This window comes from Typopeltis vanoorti, chromosome 3, assembly GCF_054136105.1.
Source record: "Typopeltis vanoorti isolate ZY-2024b chromosome 3, IOZ_Tvanoo_1.0, whole genome shotgun sequence".
In the NCBI taxonomy this organism is placed as follows: domain Eukaryota; kingdom Metazoa; phylum Arthropoda; class Arachnida; order Uropygi; family Thelyphonidae; genus Typopeltis; species Typopeltis vanoorti.
The window spans coordinates 828,301-852,372 of record NC_143551.1 but is presented as its reverse complement, the minus strand read 5'-3'; the positions used below and the strand labels follow the sequence as shown (position 1 = coordinate 852,372).

The following is a 24,072-nucleotide window of genomic DNA, read 5'->3' as shown; positions in this document are numbered from 1 at the left end:
TGTGTTACCTTCACCACCTTTGCAATATGTCCCCTAAACTTCAGGTTTCTATCAATCATCAACCCCCAGATCTCTTGTCTCTCCTACTTCCTCCAGTATAACTCCTCCCATAGAGTATGCAGCATCCCATCGATGTTTCCCAAACCTCAAGACCCTACATTTTGCTGCATTAAACTGAAACCCCCATTCATTTGCCCATCTATCTAGCTTATTTAAATCCTCTTGCAGGGCTACCACACCTGCGCTGTTACTAATAATCCTTCCCAGCTTTGCATCATCCGCAAACAACTGAATATCCCCCTGCAATCCACTGGCTATGTCATTGATATAAAGGTTAAACAATATAGGTCCTAGTACTGAGCCCTGTGGGACCCCACTTGTAACCCTCTGCCTCCTGGAAACTGCTCCACCATAGACAACTCTCTGATACCTATCAGACAGCCAATCCTGAATCCAGTTGACCAATCTGACATCCAGACCCATGTGCTGCAACTTAAATATCAGCTTATCATGTGGCACCCTGTCAAATGCCTTCGCCAAGTCTAAGAAAATTGCAGTATATGCCTTTCCCTCATCTAATGCTCTTGTAACTTTATTATAAAAGGCTAGCATATTGCTAAAACAAGAGCGTCCTTTCACAAATCCATGTTGATTCTCACAGATAACATTACCCTCATCTGCCCAATGCTGTACACGGTCCCTCACTACTTTCTCCAAGATCTTAACAACTACTGATGACACACAGACTGGCCTATGATTAGACACTTCTAGTCTGTTACCACCCTTATGCAATGGCACTATCTTACCTTCCTTCCATTCCCTGGGCACCTTTGCCAAAGCCAGACTTTCATTGTAAAGCCACGTTAAAGGTATTGTCAATTCGCTAGCACATTCTCTCAAAACTCGTGGCGAAATACCATCCAGTCCCACAGCTTTACTGACATCCAGAGTACTCAGTATCTGAAACACACTCTCCTCCTGTACCTCCAGACCTCGTACCAGTGCTATCCCTCTAGCATTAAAACTGACTCCTCTAGGATGAAATACTCCAATAAAGTGTTCATTGAACAATTCCACTATGTTCTCTGCATCAGTCACTCTATTCCCAATTTTATCCCACAATGTCATTCTTCCACAATCATTTCTCCTCCTAGCGGCCACATAGGTAAAAAATTCCCTATGATTTTCTTTTGATCTTAGGGCCAATCTCCTCTCATATTCCAGTTTCGCTTTCCTTACCACACGAGTCACTCTTCTGGGCTGTGTCTTATATTCTTCACCCATCCTCTCTTCACCAGTCTCCTTATATCTCTTCCATAGCCTCTTTTTCGCAAGCAATTCCTGTTTAATATTGTTTGTCATCCACTTTACTCCAAATTGCGTCCTCTTCTTCACTCATGGTATACAACTTACCATTGCTGATAACAAATATTCTTTCACAATTTCCCACGCACTGGTGATATCCCGGCCGTCCAATTCCTCCCTCCATGAAACTTCCCGAAGTTGACGTCTAAGACTATTATAATCACCTGCCTTATAATTCCACATAAGTTCCCGTCTCTTTGATACTCCTGCATGTCTATTCATTTTCCATGTCAACACCATATGGTCACTCTCTCCAACTGGTGGGAGAGACGTCAACTCAGTTATTATCAACTCTTCTGATGCTATAACCAAATCCAAAATTTTTGAACCTCTGGTTCCCTCTGTTACATGTTGCCTAAGACATTTGTCCCTCAAGAATTCTAGAAATTCCATTCCCCTATTGTTACATGCATGTTCCTCTCTCCAATTTATACTACTGAAGTTAAAATCTCCCATAACAATCATTCTTCTTGCACTTGCCAAACTTAGCTGTCTAAACATCTCCTGGTCCCCATCCTCTGTGCTCCTGGGTCTGTAGCAACACACCACTAAATATCCTGTCTTGCCTACCTCTAGCTCACACCATACGCTCTCAAAAATCATTTGTCTCACTTCCTTCCAAATTCTCCACTCTTAGAGAACATAGGTCATCACTTATCATAAGCAGCACCCCCACCACCACGCTTTCCCCCTCCTATCCTGACGAAAAATGCTATACCCAGAGACTTCTATTCCTGTTTTTATATCCTCTTCTGTCAACCACGTCTCAGTGATCGCAATAATTTTTGGCCAGGCTGATGCTATCTGCGCCACCAATTCCTCTCCCTTATTCCGGATACTCCTGGCATTAGTATACAGCATATAAATGCCATTGTTTCTATACCCAGCCTTATCCCTTCTAGACTCCACTGGGCTCAGTGTTACCTGACATTGTCTCCCTTCTCCCAAGTATCCATTCCCACAAGAGGCCACCCCTGCTATCATCCTCCCTGGGACACACTGACTCGTTCAGAACAGCAATCTCTCCAGATGCCTATGCCCCTTCCTCATTCAAATGTAAACGGTCTCTCGCATACAACTCCTCTCTTTCCTCAAACGCACTCCAAGCATCCACATATACCAGTCCTCTCTTGTCACACATTCTTGCTATTATGCCATTCAATATCACCGCTCTTCTGCTCAGCTCATCATTATCATACCTAGGCAACACGCACACTATTTTTCCTCTCTCTGTCTTCTTCCGTACAGTCTCAAGCAAAAATCTCATATCTCTCGCTGCCCGACTTACATTACCACTCAAGTCATTCGTTCCTACCATCACAATCATCTCATCCACCCTTTCACCTCTCTTAATTGCCATAGCCACCCTTTCTATTGTTCCTCCTGGCAAACACTCCTCACGCATCCTATCTTGAACACCACGGATCATTGAGTCGCCATACATTATACCTCTTACCATTCCCTCACTCCTATTGTTTCCATTCTCTCCTCTTCTTTCATTCCCATACCTCTCTCTCTTCTACTGTTTCCATTCTCTCCTCTTCTAGCACTCCCATACATCTCTCTCATTCCCTCTCTCCTACTGTTTCCATTTTCTTCACTTCTAACACTTCCATATCCTTCTCTCATTCTGTCTCTCCTACTACTGTTTCCATCCGCTCGTCTTCTAGCATTCCCATACCTCTCTCTCATTCCATCTCTCCTATCGTTTCCATTCTCTCCTCTTCTAGCACTTCCATATCTCTCTCTCATTCCGTCTCTCCTACTGTTTCTATCCTCTCGTCTGCTAGCATTCCCATACCTCTCTCTCATTCCCTCTCTTATAATGATCACCCCTTTTCTTATTTGCTTGGCTTATTTGACTATACATTTCACTATCACCACCATCCACATTACCAGGTCTATAACAACATCCCACCAAGTCTAATTGTTTTATAGTTATTTCCTTTTATTTTCGTTAATTGTTTGCCAGTAGTCTTTTTTAAAATATTTGTCTGTCTGCAGTTCTGTGTAGCAATTTAGAAATTCTTCTAATTTCAATTCAGCGTTTAATTTTATGTTTTCTTTGGTATCTGCATTTAAGTGTTTCAAATCTTATATACATTGGGTCTTATTTTAGATAAAAAATGTTCTAAATTAGAAACAAATTTATTCCATGATTCTCAATGTCTTTTTCTGACTTCTCTTTTAGCTTTCTTATTCTTTTATATTCTATTTCATCATCTAATCTTTTACTGCTTAACCATTTGTGATAGGCTTCTTTTTTCTTTTTGATTGTATCATCCCAGATTTTCACTTTTTCTCTTTTATTGAATTATTTGGTCTTTCCTAAGCTTTCATTTGCTGCTGCATTTAGTATCATTTTTATATTAAGCCATTCTATTTCTATTTTTTCATTTTGTTTTATTTTATCTAGATATTGGTTAACTCTTTGTTCATATAGACATTGTACATCTGTGTCATTCAATAGTATAGTTTTATAAACAAATGTTTCAATTTTTCTTTCTGTTCTTGTTACTTGTAACCATTTAGGTGGTAATCTTAATTCTATTTTAACAAGGAAGTGGTCACTGCTTATTTCATATCCTCTGTGAACACTAACATCTAGTGAAAATTTTGATGTCTTTTCATTTAATATGAAGTAATCTAATATTGATTTCCATCCTCTTGCTGCCCAAGTATATTTATGTATGTCTTTATGTTTATAGAAGGAATTCATTATTTTTAGGTTATTATAAACTACAAAGTCAATCAATTTTTTACCATTCCTTTTTAGAGTATGTTCTCCAATGTATTCCTATATTATTATTAATTTTTGTGTTTCCAATTCTTGCATTTATGTCTCCTGCTAAAATTATGTAATTAAATTAAATTAAATTAAATTAATTAAATTATGTAACAAAATCTTTCTTTTGAACTGCTAAACTGCAGAAACCTATGCCTATAAAAATGTATATTGTAAAAATTAATGCTAGTGTTTTTTTATCTCAGTTAATATTACTACGCTATACTGTTTAGGCAGTTGTTACAGAATAAAAATTTTGTAAACAATTGTAAAAGACTTGCAAAATTACAAATTTTCTATTTTATATGTATGTTATGAGTTACAAACATTCATGTCGTATGTGTGCATGGAAAATACTTTGTACAGTTTGCCCTCAATTTAACGGACCCTGATTTAATGGACAAAAAATTTCTGTCCTAAAGGAAAAATTTAGAAACTTTTTTATTTGCTATTTATTCTGTTATAAGACAACATATGGATGACATCATTACATTATACTGAATCATCATCAGGCCCTTGATGTGCTTCCTTATTATGAACATTTTAGAGCATTTCGATATTTTGATTACTACTGAGAAGGACACTCACCTGCAGAGATAAGATTTTCAAATTTGGTCTCCAGGATTTGAAGCGGATAAATTAACTGTGGAAACTTGGTACAGAGACAGATAACAAAGATGGTTTTAGGACTATTCAACGGTTATTGAATAGTTATTGGTTATGAGGATCGGCTGAGGAAATGTGGACTGCAGAGTTTGGTAGATAAAAGGAGAGGTGATATGATCGAGACTTTTAAACTGTTGAGAGGCAGTTAGAGGGTTGACACTGGAGAGTTCTTTTGCTTGGTGGAACAGGGGGGAAGGAGTGAGGACAAGGAACATCCCTGGAAGTTATGAAAGGAAGCAGTGAACAAGAGGGTGAGGAGTGGTTTCTTTGCATGCAGTGTGAAGCTGAACTGTGGAATTCATTGCCTGATAGTGATGAGCAGTCACTGAGTTCAAAGAGTGATATGATAGACTTTGTGTTTTCTAGGAAGGGCCTCCCACGATGAGTCTTTTGATTCCATGGAGGTCTGAATCATAATCATAATAATAATAATAATTATTTTTATTTATTTTATTATATATGTTTGTAGCTGATTATAAAATTCAATATTATCCTGTTCTCTTCCTTCTTCTGGGGTATATAAACCAATTATTGTTAATTACCTCTATCTATTTTTATTCTAGCTTGTATTATTCTTTCATTCCATAATTTATAATGTTTTAACTGTTTTGAAAGGGAGTTATGAATCCAAATCATGACTTCTGCTTATGCTCTTTGGTCTCTGTTGACCCCACTGTATATCACATTAAAATTTTCTGTTCTCATAGTTTCTTTTAATTTTTTTTTGTTTCAGTGATTACTGCTATTTTAAAGTTTCTTTCATTTAATAACTGGTCTAATTCTATTTCTTTATATTCTATTCCTCTTATATTCCAGTTTGCTATGTGTATTATATTTTGTCGTTTCCATTTTTGTTTTACCTTTTCTTCCAGGGTTGTTTCCCATAGATTCAATCCGATTATCTTTTTCTCTCAGCTTACAAGTAGGATTATGTTCTCCATGTCAGGTAGCCTGACAATGGAATAGTTCAGTGGTAGGGTTGCTACCTTAATGCTTCAACTAGCCTTCTTCTGAATTTAACCCATAGGAAGGGGAAAGAGTAGATTATAGAACAATTATAGTAAGGTTTATAGAGAGGGCATAGTTGTAAGGTCAGAAATGAAAAGACCACTTGGCCCTCGAGTGAATGGACAAATGAATAGGGGTTTCAGTTTAATGCAGTAAAATGTAAGGTCTTGAGGTTTGGGATCCATCAATGGGAGGATGCCTACTCAATTGGATGAGTTGTACTGGAGGAAGTAGTGGAGACAAGAGATCTGGGATTGATGATTGATAGAGACCTGAATTTCAGGGGACATATTGCAATGGTGGCTACGGTAACACAGAGGATTGCTGCAATACTGAGAAGGACGCTAACTGCAGAGATAAAAGAGTTATCATTCCATTGTATAAGACCCTGATCATACCACAGGTGAGGAGTGGTTTCTTTGCATGGAGGGTGGTTGAACCATGGAATGCTTTGCCTGATAGAGTGGTGAGAGCAAGAACAGTCAACGAGTTTCAGGATTGGTATGATGGACTTCTTGTTTCCTAGGAAGGACCTCCCCCAATGAGTCTTTTGACTCCATGGAGGCCTGAATAATAATATAATAATAATGACTTTTTTTTAATCTCCATACCTGAACACAGAGATAGAGAGAGAGAGATATAGAGAGAGAGGGAGTAAAACTTTATTTAATATTTTATTTAATATTCTTGTCTAATATAGGATGTACATCAGTGGAATGATGCCTCAAATAGAGAAGCTGTATCCTGTTGTCTCATACCCTGTGTCAAGAGGAACATCGATGATTTCACCTCTTATTAAATGGGATCATTCAGATACCTGGACTGTGCCTAGATGGGAAACTGAAAAAGATGCTGTTCAGTCAGCAGAATCCATTGTTGAAATTGATGCAACTAATGCAGATTCTCCTGATTGGTTTCTCTTAGGACATTGCATTGATGGACGAGCACTTTTTCCTGCAACAGGTTATTTACTTTTGGCATGGAAAGCTTTTGCTCATATTAAAGGACAAAATTTTGATGAAATGGCAGTGTGTTTTGAAAATGTTTCCATCCGCAGTGCAACGATCATTTCTCAGTCAAGTAAGTTTATTAAGTTAAATAATGTTTGAGATACATTCTATTGAGATGGAGTATAACAGTAGTGCAATAGTAAGTTCTGACCTAATATTGTATGTTATCAAATTTCAAATTGACCATGATATCAGAATAAGCCAAATTCTCATCATTTTAAGTATGCACCATCAGACAATACAGTTCTTATCAGATCATGTGTTGGATGCCTTTACTGTTTCTATCTTAATGGCTTAACTGTCATCTAGAATACTGACTAATTAAATAATTCAATTAGAAATTACAGAAATAAGTCATAATTTTGCCCCCCCCCCACAAAAAACTATTAATAGTTAATATTATCAATCACTTATGTACTTTTGAAACTACTATATTAAAAGAAAACAGTACAGTTTGTTAATGTATGGAATGAACTTGTTATGTTATTATGATCATGACAACATAGAGTGAAATCATTCATTGTGGGAGATCTCACTGTCACACACACACACAAACACACACCCACACCCACACATATAACTCATCATGGAATGATGCCTCAAATAGAGAAGCTCTATCCTGTAGTCTCTACAGAGTCCAGAGGAACATCCATGATATTCCCCCTCTTATTAAATGGGATCATTCAGATACATGGATCCATATGTGAAACTGAAAAAGATGCCAGTCAGGCAGCAGAATCCATTGAAAATTCATGAAACTAATGAAGATGCTCCTGATTGGTTTATTTTAAGACAATGCACTATGGATGAGCATATTTTTCCTGCAACAGATTATTTACTTTTGCTCATTTATAAGGGTGTTTCATCCTGATCAGAGTGGAATCATGAGGAAGTGTAGAGGACATAGAAGAGGTTGGCTTAATTGTGAGTGAGCAGGAGACATTTGAGGAAATAAATAACCTTGATGTCAATAACGTGATAGGATTTGATGACAGATCATCATGCTTTTTAAGGGAATTTCCAGGGAATTGGCAGTAGTATTTGCATGCCTGTTTAATAAGAGTCTTACAACAGCAGAGGTTCCAAGGGAGCAGAAGGAGGGTAAAATTGTTCCACATCATAAAGGTGATGAGAGGACCGTAGCTTCAAATTATAGGCCAATCTGTATATTTGGAGTTGTGGTGAAGACACTGGAGAGATTGATGAGAAGTAGGATACAGATATGGGTTGATAACAGCAGCGGTCTCCGTGGTCATCACCATGGTTTTGGTAAAGGGAGATCATGTTTTACTATTATTATTATTATTATTATTATCCAGGCCTCATTGTCTTTTGATGGAGTTAAAAGACACATCATGGGAGATCGTTTTTAGGAAACATAACGTTTGTCATACCACTCCTTGAACCCATTGACGTTCCCGTTCAAACCACTCTCTCTGGCAATGCATTCCAAGGTTCAACCACCCTCCCATGCAAAGAAACCACTCCTCACCCTCTTGCACACAGCCTCCTTTCATAACTTTCAGGGATGACCCCCCTTGTCATCGCTCCTTCCAGAAAATTGTATTAAATTTCTTGGGTGTGTTCTTATACATAGGAGCGTCTTATACACCGGAATATATTGTTTAACCTCAATGACATTGTCAATGGATTGCAAGGGGATATTCAGTTGTTTGCAGATGATGTGAAGCTGGAAAGGGTTATTAGTAATAGTGCAGATGTGGTGCCCTGCAACAAGATTTGAATAGGCTAGACAGATGGGCAAATGAATGTGGGTTGTCAGTTTAATGCATCAAAATGTAGTCTTGAAGTTTGGGATACATTGTTGGGTGGCTGCATACTCTGGGAGGAGCTATACTGGAAGAAGTGGGGGAGACGAGATCAGGGGGTAATGATTGATAGGAAACTGAAATTCAGGGAGCATATTGCAAAGGTGGTGAAGGTAACTCAGAGGATTGCTGCAGTACTGAGAAAGATACTGACCTGCAGAGATAAAAGAGTTATTGTTCCACTGTATAACATCCTGAACAGACCACACTTAGACTATTGTTCTCATATTTGGTCCCCAGGATTTGAAGGGAATAAATTAACTGTGGAAAAGCAGACAGAGGTGGATAACAACGATAGTTTCAGGACTGTACAGTTAGGTGAATATAAAGAGAGGTCATATGATCTTGGCTAACTGTTGAGAGGCAGTTACAGGGTGGACACCGGGGAGTTCTTCTGTTTGGTAGAACAGAGAGATGGAGCAATGAGAAAGGGGCCATACTGGAAGTTACGAAAGGAAGCTGTGAGCAAGAGGGTGATTGAACCATGGAATGCATTCCTGATAGAGTGGTGAGAGCAAGACCGGCCATCGAGTTCAAGGAGTGGTATAATAGACTCTGTGTTTACTAGGAAGGATACCACGATGAGTCTCTTAACTCTACGGAGGCCTGAATAATAATAATAATATTAATTATAATAATAACTTACTGATGTTTTTAAGGAGCTATAATATTAATACAGAAGAAATTTTTCAGTAAATGAAAATCCTAGGAAAATTTTTAGATATGTGGCCAGTAGGAGGAGAAATGACTGTGGAAGAATGATATTGTGGGAAAAAAATGGGAATAGAGTGACTGATGCAGAGGATATAGCGGAATTGTTCAATGAACACTTTATTGGTGTATTTCATCCTCGAGGAGTCAGTTTTAATACTAGAGGGATAGGGCAGGTTCAAGGTTTAGAGATACAGGAGGAGAGTGTATTTCAAATACTGAGTACTCTGGATGTATGTCAGTAAAGCTGTGGGACTGGATGGTATTTCACCATGAGTGTTGAGAGAATGTGCTAGGAAACTGACTGCCTTTGACCTTGCTTTACAGTGAAAGTCTGGCTGTAGGAAAGGTGCCCATGAAATGGAAGGCAGGTAAGATAGCCATTGCATAAGAGCAGTAGCAGATTGGAAGTGTCTAATTATAGACCAGTTTGTGTGTCATCAGCAATTAGTAAGATCTTGGAGAAATTAGTGAAGGACCGTATACAGCATTGGGCAGATGAGGGTAATGTTATCTGTGAGAGTAAACATGGATTTGTGAAGGGGGGGGCTCTTGTTTTAGCAATATGCTAGCCTTTTATGATAAAGTTACAAGAGTATTAGATGAGGTAAGGCATATACTGCCATTTTCTTAGACTTAGTGAAGGCATTTGACAGAATACCACATGATAAGCTGATATTTAAGTTACAGCACATGGGTCTGGATGTCAGATTGGTCAACTGGATTCAGGATTGGCTGTCTGATAGGTATCAGAGAGTTGTGTATCATGGGGCAGTTTCAAGGAAGCAGAGGGTTACAACTGGGGTCCCACAGGGCTCACTACTGGGATCTATATTGTTTAACCTTTATATCAATGACATTTTCAGTGGATTGCAATGGGATATTCAGTTGCTTGCAGATAATGCGATGCTGGGAAGGATTATTAGTAATAGTGGAGATGCAGTAGCCCTACAAGAGGATTTGAATAAGCTAATTAGATGAACAAATGAATGGGGGGGTATCGGTTTAATGCAGCAAAATATAAGGTCTTGAGGTTTGGGAAACATCGATGGGACACTGTGTAATCTATTGGTGAAGTTATACTGGAGGAATTAGGGAAGACAAGAGATCCTGGGTTGATGATTGATGGAAACCTGAAATTTAGGGGACATATTGCAAAGGTGGTGAACGTAACACAGAGGATTGCTGCAATAATGAGGAGGAAGCTGACCTGCAGAGATAAGCCAGTTATCATTCCGTTGTATAAGACCCTGATCAGACCACACTTGGACTATTGTTCTCAGGTTTGGTCCCCAGGATTTGAAGGGGATAAATTAACTGTGGAAAGGGTACAAAGGTGGATAACAAAGATGGTTTCAGGACTGTACAATGATGGTTATGAGGATTGGCTGAGGGAATGTGGACTGCAGAGCTTGGTGGATAGAAGAAGGAGAGGTGATATGATTGAGATTTTTAAACTGTTGAGAGGTGGTTACAGGGTTGACACTGGGGAGTTCTTTTGCTTGGTTGAATAGCAAGAATGGGTGATGAGAAGAGGCCATCACTGGAAGTTACGAAAGGAAAATGTGAGCAAAAGGGGCGAGGAATGGTTTCTTTGCATGGAGGGTGGTGAGAGCGAGAACAGTCAATGAGGTTAAGGAGTGGTATGATAGACTTTGTGTTTCTTAGGGGGGGGGGGGGGCTCCCACGATGAGTCTTTTGACTCCATGGAGGCCTGAATAATAATAATAATAATAATAATAATAAATTAATACCTCTGTTACAGTACCTTGAGGCAATCTGCTCACCCTCATTCCACTCAACCATGTACTACACTGAGGTGTGTGTTCGTCAGCTCACCTGTCCATGCTGCCAACTTTCTATCTGTTCCCATTTACTCCATTTGGTGAAAAGGATTTTAGGATATTGATGTTGAAGAATGCTCATAAAGTATACAATGACAGAACAGGAAGCTATGCGTGGAATTTTCATAATGAGAGTGAGAATCTGGGAGTGAGTAGCAGGTATTTTTTGTGAAGAGGAATTGGTGAGTGGAATGCATTGCTTTAGCATATGGTGAGTACATGGAATCATTCAATGAGCATAAGATATGATTCATTGAGCACTGAATGTGAGAACAATAATGACCTGTGATGAGTGTGTGACTTCATCGATGTATAATAACAATGATAATAGTTAAACAGGATAAAATGAATTAGTTTATAGTTGTATTTGTTGTCATTTCATGTATACTGTTATACATTTTTTCTAGCTAAGCTTCAGCTCCTTGTCAATATTATGAGTGTTAGTGGAGAGTTTGAAATCTGTGATCGCGGTACCATTGCTGCTTCAGGTCGAATTTATGTTCCTGATGAACCGTTGTTTTTCAATGGTAATGAAGAGCTTTTGCGTGAATCAGAAGTCTGTTTTTCTGAGAAGATGGACAGCCGTGACATTTATAAAGAACTTCGGTTAAGAGGTTATCATTATGGTCCAACCTTCCAAGGAGTTTTGGAATCTGACTTGGAAGGTATGTATTTGGGAAATAATTTTGTTTTAATATATGTTAATATTGTATAATTTATTTGATTATTTCAATTTTAGATATTAAATTTCCTACTAACAAAGCTAAACTGATATTTTTATTGTAATACTTTGGGTTGGTTGAGTAAAATATCATAGTTATCAACATGAATTTGAATGTGAAGACTTTTACAAAAAAAAGCTACAGTAAGCCATATTTGATTGTTTGCTATGGCGTGTCTAAAGAAGATAAGATTCCTTTTACATAATTGTTTAATTGATCTATTGAATATTGTTCTCACATTTAGATTGATGCAACAAAAACTTCGTTAGAATAGTTGATTGTACCCAGAAGAAAGGCATTCATCAGGGGCGAATATTCCATGTGTGCGGTGCTCATCCACGAAATATCAGTAGCAACCATATTATATTTTTGCATTTATTCCTGTTAAAGACTTCCCCAATTTTTTGCAGACTTCACACGATTCCTAAAATTGTCTGTGGAAGTACTAGTGGTGAGAACAGGTGGTTGATGTAGTTGCGGTGAGCTGTAGTTGGTGGATTGAGTGGTGGAAACAGATGTAGAGTAGGTGTCCTCCCTCGATGAGTCTTTGGACTCCCTGGAGGTAACATGTAATAATAATAATAATAATAATAGAATTTACAGTTGGTGGGGATATGTTGTTAGAGATAGTGGCCAAAATTGTGAGGACAATACAAAGAATTCTGTGAATGATGCAGAGGTAGAAGTAAGGAGATTCTTGTTGCATTGTATAAGACTCAGATTAGGCCACACAGTGATTCTGTGCACAGATTTGGTCACCTGGTTTTCAAAAGGATGAAGAGTTTTTGAAAGGGTCCAGAGGTGGCTGAGTAAGGTAGTTTCTGATCTTTGGAATATCGAATGTGAGGAAAGACTCTGTAAATTGCATCTTCTCAAGATGCAATTTACAGAGGCTAGTGGATAGGAGTGAGCACGAGTGAGTCGTGCATAGGCACTGCGGAACTGCAGCACCCCCAGTTTTTCTCGATACATAAATATATTTATTAATTTATTTATATTTGCTTGTAATATTTAATTTTATCATCAAGAATCCTATACAATTATCTTATTTTGTAAAAAATAATAATAAAAATCCATCTTGTAGCACTTAGGAGGGGCAAAGGACACTAGTGGCACCGTGTTTTCAACAGTGTCATATTGCTAAGCACGCAAGCATATGCACATAAAAGTGAGATGCGATCTATTAGCGTAATGTGGCACTGTCCATCATGCAGTTCCACTGTTGTTTATATGCAGTTTGCACCAGTAGTAGAGTGTTCATAGTGCTTATCGTGTTTACTCCATCTGTTTAAATATTTGGATATTACAATTAAAGACATAACATTTGTTATAGTAATTTTTAAGTAATTTTGAATTATATGAAAATGTAAAATTTTTATTGATAATAAACAATCTTTTTTGATGAAACAAAACAAGAATATATTTTATTTTTAATTATTTTGAATTATACCAAACCGTATAATTTTATCGATAATAAACAATATTATTTCATGTTTAATTTTTTTTTAAATTTTTACCATAATTTTGATATTTTATCGAAACATGTATACACTGCTTACAATGTGCATGTATATTTCGAAAGTTGCAGCGCACCCACAATTTCAAGCCACGAGTCACCACCAGGAGCAAGAGTGGTGATATGACAGAGATCTACAAGTTAGTAAGAGGTTGTTATGGAATCAATGTTGGAGAGGTATTTCAGAAAATGGTGGGAGATTAGGGGAGAACCAAAGGTCATCTCTTGAAGCTGTATTAAGGAGAATGTGAACAGGGGAGTGAGAAGCAGGTTTTTTGCATGCAGAGTTGTGAATGATTGGAATGCCTTGCCTGAGGCAGTGGCGTCTTCCTAGAATTTGAGTGTGTTTAAGGCATGGTACGATGAGCTGTGTGTATGACAAAATGACCTCCTAGATGAGTAGAGAAGACCGGAAGACCATGGAATTAAAGACTAGACCTCCTAATCTTTGACTTTATGGGGGTCTTGGGATAATAATAATAATAATAGCTATTGTGACACAGACGTCAGAGGAAAGGACACATGGAAAGATGGAAATGCAATTTATACAGTTGCTAAGGGATATTTTCCTGAAAATTTCATGCAATTGGCAAAGAGTTTGAGTGTGTAGGCAATATTGATGGGGAAAGTTGTGATGCAGTCTTGAGATGTTGCTAAACATATTGAATTTTAATTCAGAAAAGGATTTACTGTATGTCAAAATATTGAACTACAAAGTTTTCGATTGCAACATATAAAATTTTGACATAATTCTGAAGTATGAACTTGTATGGAATATAAAAAAAAGTTATCAGCACACTCAAATATACATTTGAACAAGGACAATAAGCCATCTCTGACAATGGATGTAGTAAGTAAGACTTTAAGAAATTAAATTTGTTGTATGAATAGTTGTAGGACCATGGAATGCATTGCATAAGAGGTGGTAAAAATGCTAACTGTGGATGAGTTATTCCTGGTGTCACCAGGGATAATAATAAGAGTGGTAATAATAGCAAACTTTAAAGTATCTTTTCCCTTTCTTTTATTAATGTTAATACTCCTCATTCATTATTTGTATGTATATTTATAGCAAATCAAGGAAAATTAAAATGGGATGGAGAGTGGATAGTATTTCTAGATACAATGCTTCAGTTTACAATCATTGGAAATAACTGGCGGACACTCTGCCTTCCCACAAGAATTGGTAGTGTGAAAATTGATCCTGTTTATCATAAAAAATATGTTGCAGAATTATCTGATGCAGGTAAACTATTTTATATATTATTATTATTATATAGCTTTATTTTTGTTATAAATTGGCATGAACTCCTGTTCCTTTCTACTAGTTTCTAGTATAATACAGACTTTTAAATCTTACCCTCACTTCAGATTACATGGCTGTTCTTGAACTACAAGTTAGTTGTATGAGTGGAGAGAGCACTATCATCAGCCAAACTGTGAACAGGGTTTTAATTCAGTTTCTCCAAGCGTTTCCATGGCATGTGTCCAGAGGTAGTTAAAGCAGGAGAAAAGATCTACTGTGGATCTCGATTGGTGAAATCCATATTAATAATCATTGATTATCTGATAGTTTTCTAGATACCAAATAAGTAAAGTATTGAAGACATATCCCATTACTTTGGACAACACTGACATGGTAGCAATGGGCTAATAGTTGGATGGCAGACGCTTGTCACTTTTTTTTTTTTTTTTTTCGGAATTAACTGTATGTGGGCTTGCTTCTCTGCTATAGGACATAATAAAGAACAGGTGTTAGTTCACAAGCAAATCTTGAAAACAACTGGGATTCCATTGGGATCAGAAGCCTTTTTTTGGTAAATTTTCTACAAGCCTTTTTGGTATCCAGGTTTTTCAATATTTTGCCACTAATTCACTCAGGAAGATGACTTTTACTATTAGTGAATTTGGATTTCAAGCTACAGGGATCAAACCAAAGAGGAGAGAATGATTATCAGAACTGGGGAATGGCAGAGATAACAGGTGAATGACACATAATGAAGAAGAAAATCCAAAAGCCACCAATGGTCAAAAAAGAAGAGATTTAAGATGAGACATCCTCTGACAAGGAATATTAGATTGCACAAAAGCACAAGTAACCACATCTTTTGTGAGAGGGAACCACAGGATGTAGTCTGCACAGTTAGTATGGGCTGTTTTTTTTTTTTTTTGCTGCGATTTGTGGTTCAATCAAAAACATATCAGGTTTATATATCTGCACGTGATGGTGCCCATCATTTAGGCTGGTGTTTATACGAGAAATTTGGTAAAGAAAAGGAGGCAGCAGAAGGTTACAAGTGGAGTTCCACAGGGCTCAGTACTGGGACCTGTAATGTTTAACCTTTAGATCAATGGATTGCAAAGGGATATTCAGTTGTTTGTAGATGATGTGAAGCTGGGAAGGATTATTAGTAATTGTGCAGATGTGGCAGCCCTGCAACAGGATTTGTATAAACTAGAGAGATGGGCAAAGTAATGTGGGTGTCAGTTTAATGCAGCAAAATGTAAAGTCTTGAAGTTTGGGATACATTGATGGGAGGCTGCATACTCTGTTTGAAGAGCTGTACTAGAGGAAGCAGGGAGGGAGACAAGAGATTTGGGGGTGATGATTGATAGAAAACTAAAATTTTCACAGAGCATATTGCAAAGGTATTGAAAGTATCCCAGAGGATTGCTGCAATACTGAGAAGGATGCTGACCTGCAGAGATAAAACAGTTATCATTCCATTGTATAAGACTCTGATCAGACCACTTAGGCTACTGTTCTCAAATTTGGTTCCCAGGATTTGAAGGGGATAAACTAACTGTGGAAAGGGTAGAGAGGCAGATAACAAAGATGGTTTCAGGACTGTACAGCTGTATGAGGATCAGCTGAGGGAATGTGGACTACAGGGTTTGGTGGATAGAAGGAGAGGTGATATGATTGTGACTTTTAAACTGTTGAGAGGTAGTTACATGATTGACACTGGGGAGTTCTTTCGCTTGGTGGAACAGCGGGAAGGACTGATGACAAGGGGCCATCCCTGGAAGTTATGAGACAAAGCTGTGATCAATAGGGTGAGGAGTGGTTTCGTTGCATGGAGGGTGGTTGAACCATCTAATGCATTGCCTGATAGAGTAGTGAGAGTAAGAAAGATGAGTTCAAGGAGTGGTATAATAGACTTTGTGTTTTCTAGGAAAGACTTCCCATAATGAGTCTCTTGACTTCATGGAGGCATGAATAATAATAACAATAATGATAATAATAATTTAAAATATGAAAGAAAATTTTTTTTGTAATTTTATTTCAGCGCTTTAATTCTTTGGAGAACACTGAGATGAATACAATCCTCCACAAACAATTAAAAAAAAAATTCCATTTTTTGAATTTTTTGTGGAGGTTTTGTTTCTTATTTTAACTGCAGTTACTGTATTTAGTTACAATTTCAAATGCTATCATGTTACTGTTTCAAAAGTGAAAAGAAATGAGTAGAGGAGCATACTGTGGGAGAAGAAAGACTCTTGGAGATGTGCTATAAAGAGAGCAACTAGACTCCATGCCATAATTGAGCCCAAACAGTACCTCCAGTCATGTCCTGAGAGGGAAGATTATATTTGTGTTTAATAACCTATCACTACTAATTCTTTTTCCTGGTCATTATTGCCTGAATATCCCATCTTGCTGTGTTATTTAGAAGAATCACACTTGTTTTAGCCTTCTTCTTCTTCATGATTGTTTCTGTGACTCAACTTATGTCAAATGGTACCTCTCATATTCTTTTATTAGTTTTCGCTTCTTTTCCATTAATTGTATTCATGTTGATGGTGCCTGTTTTGTCTTTTGCTACTGTTGAATTTGAGTTAGTTCCAGCAGCTGAGTTTTTTCTGTATTCCCTGCTTCCTGATAAAAATAATGCAGGCCTTGTTTAAGCAGGTAATGCCATAGCAGGTAGACCATTTCATCTCATTGTATTATTGTTACTATTATTACCCCAAGACCCCATGGAGTCAGAGGCTCATCTAGGAGGTCCTTTTACTATATGCACAGCACATCATACCATGCTTTAAACACACTCAACTTCTCTGCAGACACCACACTCTTAGGCAAGGCATTCTAATTAATCACAACTCTGCATGCAAAAAACCTGCTTCTCAGTACCCTGTTCTCACCTTCTTTATACAATTTCATGGAAGAACCAGAGATCATCTGGTTCTTCCCTGATCTCCCACTGTTTTCTGTAAAACCTCTCCAACACTGATCCTATAACAACCCCCTTACTAACTTGTAGGTCTCTGTCATATCTCCCCCCTCCCCCTCTTCCTCCTATCCACTAGACTCTGTAAATTGCATCTTCTCAGTCTTTCTTCGTATTCAACATTCCAGAGGTCAGAAACTACCTTAGTCAGTCGAATCATTGTCCTCCTACTGTTCTTTCCATAATCTCATATGTCATCCTTCCATAATCATTCCTTTTTTTTTGCTGGCTACATCTTTTGGTTTAATGCAGTGATTCTCAGCCTATGGGGTATGTCCCCTTTTGGAGGGCAGAAAATGCCTAAAAGGGGTGCATAGAAAGTGGAAATCAAAGGAAAAACTGAAAAACTACTGTATTGAAACAAAAGCATTTAATTTAACTATTTATTGACACAAAAACAATATAAAAATAAAAACATAAAATACACTCTGAAAATAAAATAATAAAATGTATGAAATCCACTGTATTGAATAAACTTGTTATGATTACAAGAATATATCAGTATTGTAAAATATACTGAGGAACTAATTAAAACCAAACAATAAAATGAATCTAAAAAATAATGGCTTGCTTGGACAAGTGCTCAGTGATGAGCCAAAAAGGGCTCGTGGGAGCGCTTTGTTAAATTTTTCTCAAATTTGCAAGCCCCTTGTTCTTCTTGTTTACTTTTTTATTTTTTCAAAAAAAAAATTTTTTTTTTCAAACATGAGCGCCTCCGTAGCGCAATTGGAAGAACGACGGTGCATTGCGCCCTTCGATTGGAATAGGCCTAAGTTCGATTCTTGTCGCGATGGGAGGAATCTTTATCTGGTCGATTTCAATCGAAGGTGAGTTAGCCGATCTCATACGGAGGTAGCAGGGTTTTTTCTCCCGGAAACTCGGGATTTTCATCCCGCATACATACAAATTGGCCCTTCAGAACACACGCAATTTACAGACAAAAATTACTAGTTGTGGTGGTGGTGGTGGTGTTGGAGTTGGGTGGTAGATGGCGTTGATGGAGATGATTCGTAGTAGAGGTTAGGTGTAGAGACAGTTGTAGATGTTCTCCCATGATGAGTCTTCGGACTCCTTGGAAGTATCAGGAATAATAATTATTATTATTATTATTATTACGGGTATCTCCATGGAGTCAGTAGACTCATCGCGGGAGACCCAAACTAGCAAAACAATATCTGTCATATCTCTTCTTGAATTCATTTACAGATGAAGAGCTCACAACAAAGTCAGGCAATGAATTCCACTCATTCACCACCCTCCAGGCAAAAAACCTTGTTCTGACACCTTTGTTAACCACACTCTTCTTTAATTTCCAGAGATGACCTCTTGTTCTTCCATCACTATCACACAGCTGAAACATTTCCCCTGCATCAATCCTATAAAAACCTTTTAGTAATTTGAATGTTTCTATCATATCCCCTCTTCTTCGCCTATCAGCCAATCTCTGCAATCCACAAGCTCTCAATCTATCAATGTAGGGAGCATTTTTTATATCACTCACCAACTTGGTCACTCTTCTCTGAACCCTCTCCACAGCCTCCTCATCTCCAAGGAATCCAGGTGACCAGACCTGAGCACAGTAATCCAAATGTGGAAGTATCAATGCTTTATAAAGGGGAATAATAACCTCTTTATCTCTGGATGTCAGTGTGTTCCTCAACAACCAAGTAATCCTATGTGCAATCTTGGACACCTTAGCAATGTGTCCTCTGAACTTCATCTCCTTATCTACCAATACCCCTAAGTCCCTAGCCTCATCAATCTCTTGGAGTACCTTTCCATCGATGTAGTACACAGCTGGTAATCTTTTAATCCCAAAATGCAAGACTTTACACTTTTCCACATTGAACTGACATCCATTTTCTTTTGCCCATTTTACCAGCTTATTTAAATCCTCCTGCAAACTTTCAACATCAGATAATAATAATAATATTAAGCGACAAACTCATACAGTAACCTAACAAAAATTCGTCTATTCGGCAGTGTATAGATTATTTGGAATTATTGTTTCAACTCCTCTATAATGAGTGCGCTCAAGTTTGAAAATGAAATAAGTGCATGCGCTGTCTTTATCCTTCTCCATTCTGGTAGCCAATCGTATGGAAAAACCAGTAGCCAATCAAATGTTTTATAAAAGATTATAAAAGATTTAATTCTTGTTATATTTTGGTAGTTAAAAAATGTTTTTCTTATGTAAGATAAATTAAGACAGTTGATTGTGTGCAAATATTTCATGTTTAGATCATGAAATATTTGTTTAAAAATGATAGCCTTTAGAGATTGATTTTCCTCTCCTACTTTTTGATTGGAATTTGTACACAAGCTGTGTACAAATTCCAATCAAATAAAAGTTTTAATAAATTAATAAAAGTTTTTGTGTGAAATACGTTTTTTTTTTTTTTTTTTTTTTTACTTGACGATGCTAGCCCTTTGTTGAAATTTCCATAGCTCACCACTGCCTGTGCTGCAGATCAAAGCTTTTCATGTGATGGTGATACATTGGGAATTGAATTTCTTTTTCTATATTTAACTGAGATCTATATTTTGCTTTTAAGACAGCCACTACAGAAAATTTGATTTCCCAAATATAAGATGTTGGTTAAATATAAAGAGCTAATAAGCTTCATTTCGGCAATATAAACATTATTTAAATTAAAGGGATATTAAATCCCACATTGTTTTAAAACCGAATAAGAAACTCAAAGATTGGAATCAGAGAGTTTCATGCCGAATATAGTAAAACTATAAAGTATCGCCGATCACTAATGTGAGCAAATGCAAGTGACCCTAGTACGTAGTACAGCTTCTTAAAGTTGTCCGTAGTACCGGACAACTTCAACTGCCTTTGCTGCGAGTTGTCCGGTATTGTACTACGTACTAGGGTCACTTGCATTTGCTCACATTAGTGATCGCCGATACTTTATAGTTTTACTATATTCGGCATGAAACTCTCTGATTCCAATCTTTGAGTTTCTTATTCGGTTTTAAAACAATGTGAGATTTAATATCCCCTTAATTTAAATAATGTTTATATCGCCGAAATGAAGCTTAGCTCTTTATATTTAAGTAATTTAATGGTTGTACCTGTTTGGAAACCTTATAGCAGAGTATATAAGTTCTTTTCGCTATATACTTTGGTATTAATCTGGTCTAGCTACTCACTGATGAAGCCTCAAAAAAGGCTGAAACCGGTCTGGGTAGTGACCTCCCACCATAATGTAATAACAGCATACATTTCCTAGGAAATGTGTTTTTACATTATGGAAAATACCTAAGAATAGTGATCAGAACTTTACCACCTTTGCTGCGAGTTGTCCCGTATTGTACTACGTACTAGGTCACTTGTATTTGCTCACGCTAGTGATCGCCAATACTTTATAGTTTTACTATATTCGGCATGAAACTCTCTGATTCCAATCTTTGAGTTTCTTATTCGGTTTTAAAACAATGTGGGATTTAAATGTGGCGGTCGAGTTAAGCTAGTCTAGAAAACGTGTTTTTAAAGTTAAATATAGTGTGGCTTTTTGTCACAAATTGTGCTAAAATTGTGCATCGGTTAGAAACAAGTGTCCTTCAGTGGTATTATTGTTTAGAACTGTGTTGTATATATTGTGTTTTCACTGCCGTTTGTTTCACTATATCAACGTGTAAAGATGGCGTCCAACAAGAAACGTACGTCAGCGGCGCGCAGGACTTCTACTACTACACGAAAGGCTGGCTCAGCGTTAGATTTTTCGCAATGGATGCATTGCGGAAACTGCTACATGTATGCACCGAAAAATGTGAAGGATCTGTGGTCGGTCTGGCAAAATGAAAAGAAAGAAAATGTCGACGTATGTGAGAAGTGTCGGGATAGGCTGGAGCGTTTAGGAATGGAAGCTGGCATCGGGACCGTAGCGGAAGAACTTCGGCGGGAGTTTATGAAAATGAAAAATGACCTTCATCTTCTTCATGAGGAAGTGGAAGTGATCGGTAAGGAGATACTGGAAGTTAAAGCTGAGTTTAATGTGTTAAACAGAGAAATTAGGACTATAGAGATTACTTTAGCTGAAGTAACTAGAACAGGATTACATATGGGTGAGTCTTTGGTGAATGATTCAGTAATAAATAGTATGGGAGTGATTGGGAGTCAACATAATAAAACCACAAGTGGCCAAGAAGAAATGAGATGTAGTGAGAGTGGGGGGGTAAGTAATAGAGAGTTGAGTAATGAAGCTGGGAGAGTCATGCTGAATAGTGTAGAGAATGAGTCCATGAGTGTGAACTTGAATGAAGTTAATAGTGGTAAAATATATGGTGATTCTATGATTAAGGGTATGGAGAGTGGTATGCATGAGGAGTGCTTGGCTGATGGTACAATAGAAAGAGTGGCTTTAGCAATAAAGAGAGGGCATGAAACAGACAAGATGATAGTTATGGTGGGTACAAATGACCTGAGAGGTAGTATAAATCGGGTAGGAAAAGATTTAAGAACATTATTAGATATTGTGAAGAGGAAAAGTGTCAATGGGAGAATAGTGTGTGTGCTGCCTCGTTTTGACAATTACGAGTTAAGTAGACGAGCAATGATAATGAATGATATGATTGCAAGAATGTGCAGAAAAAGAGGTCTGGAGTTTGTTGATGTTTGGAGTGTGTTTGAAGGAAAAAGGCAGTTGTATGCTAGAGATGGACTGCATCTTAACATGGAAGGACATAAGAGATTGAAGAAGTTATTGTTTTCTGAACAGGTTGAAGTTATTGGGCAGGGAAACTAATATTGAAAAGGTTGAGTGTAAGAGAGAGAAACTTTAGCACTGATTGTGTATTTATTGATCCTTATAGGCAGAATAAATTGCAGAAGAGAGGGGGAAAAAAAAATCGGCATAGGACTACGGTAGTTAGTGACTTATATATCAGTTCTAAAGCCGGTACAAGATCTAGAGGGAATCTGCAATTTTTGTATACCAATGCTAGAAGCATTAGAAATAAGAGAGAAGAATTTTTGGCATTAGTCAGTGAAATCTCACCAAAAGTTGTAGGCATTAGTGAAACTTGGCTGTCAGCAGAAGATGTGGTCACTGGAATTGAATGTGATGGGTACAGTATTTTCAGGGAGAATAGAGAAGATAGAACAGGAGGAGGAGTACTGTTGATGATAGCTGATGTGTTGCAGCCAAAGAAAGTAGTATATCATGATGATAGACATGTGAATGAGAGTTCATTTGAGGCAGTCTGGTGCGAAATAGTGACCAACGCAACCAAATATACAGTTGGATGCTGCTATAGGCCAGGGAGTACAGGGGGAGATATTGAATTCATGCATCAGCAACTTAGTGCAATGAGTGAAGGCTTAGTGATTATTATGGGGGATTTTAATTATGGTGATATCAATTGGAAGGAGGAAATATCACGTAGCAAAAAGTTCATACATCTGCTACGAGATAATTACTTGAAACAGCACGTAACTGAAGGGACACGTGGTGTGAGAGTGTTGGACCTGGTTATTGGTTCAGAGGTTATATGCATAAGTAAGGTGACCTCGTTACCTCCAGTTGGTGAAAGCGATCATGTGGTATTGACTTGGGAGGTTGCAAAATCTGTGGATATTTCTATTAAGAAGGGGTATGTACGAAACTACAGGTTAGGCAATTATAACAAGCTTCGGAGTGAGCTTGCAGCCATCCCATGGCAGAACATATTGCAAGGGAAAGATGTTAGCAGTGCTTGGGATAAAATCAGCGGGTATCTGAGGAAAGCAATATCAGATTGTGTCCCCATGGTCAGGAGGTCAAACAAGGCAGGCATTAGATGGATGAGCAGTAGTATCAAGCTTGAACTACAAAAAAAGAAAATGTTATGGAGAATTTACAAGGAGAAGGGCGATCAGGACACCCATGAGCAGTACAAGGCTCAAGCTAGGAAGGTTACCAGCATAGTAAGAAAAGCTAAATCAGATTATGAGAAGACCTTAGCCAAAGAGATCAAGGGTAATCCCAAAGAGTTCTTCCGCTATGTGGCAAGTAAGAGGAAGAATGACTTCGGAAGGATAACCTTAGTGGGTGCTGATGGTATTGAGGTGACAAAATCAGATGTAATAGTCGAGTTACTGAGTGATCACTTCTCAAAAGTCTATCACCCAAGTGAGGATATCTCTATACCTATAGCAATACCTAATGTGAGAATTGAAGCTAAAGAATCAGAGGTATGAAATATATTGCGAAACTTAAATGCAAACACTGCGGTAGGCTTAGATGGAATATCAGCTCGGGTGTTGCGTGAATGTGCAAATGAATTGTCAACCCCTCTTACCTGGATATTTAATTTAAGTTTGAACTCTGGTATGGTCCCTAGGGAGTGGAAGTTAGGCAAAGTGGTTCCTTTGCATAAGGGTGTGGCTCT

General features: G+C 37.7%; 1 protein-coding gene across 1 annotated transcript in view; it reads left to right on the top strand.

Moving 5' to 3' along the window:
- Positions 1-24,072, top strand: part of FASN1 (Fatty acid synthase 1) — a 666,286-nt gene that overhangs the window by 293,483 nt on the left and 348,731 nt on the right. Inside the window, exons 13-15 of the mRNA XM_090415364.1 lie at positions 6,525-6,904; positions 11,626-11,883; positions 14,529-14,702. Coding sequence (XP_090271490.1) covers positions 6,525-6,904; positions 11,626-11,883; positions 14,529-14,702 — 812 coding nt within the window. The remainder of the gene's footprint in view (positions 1-6,524; positions 6,905-11,625; positions 11,884-14,528; positions 14,703-24,072) is intronic.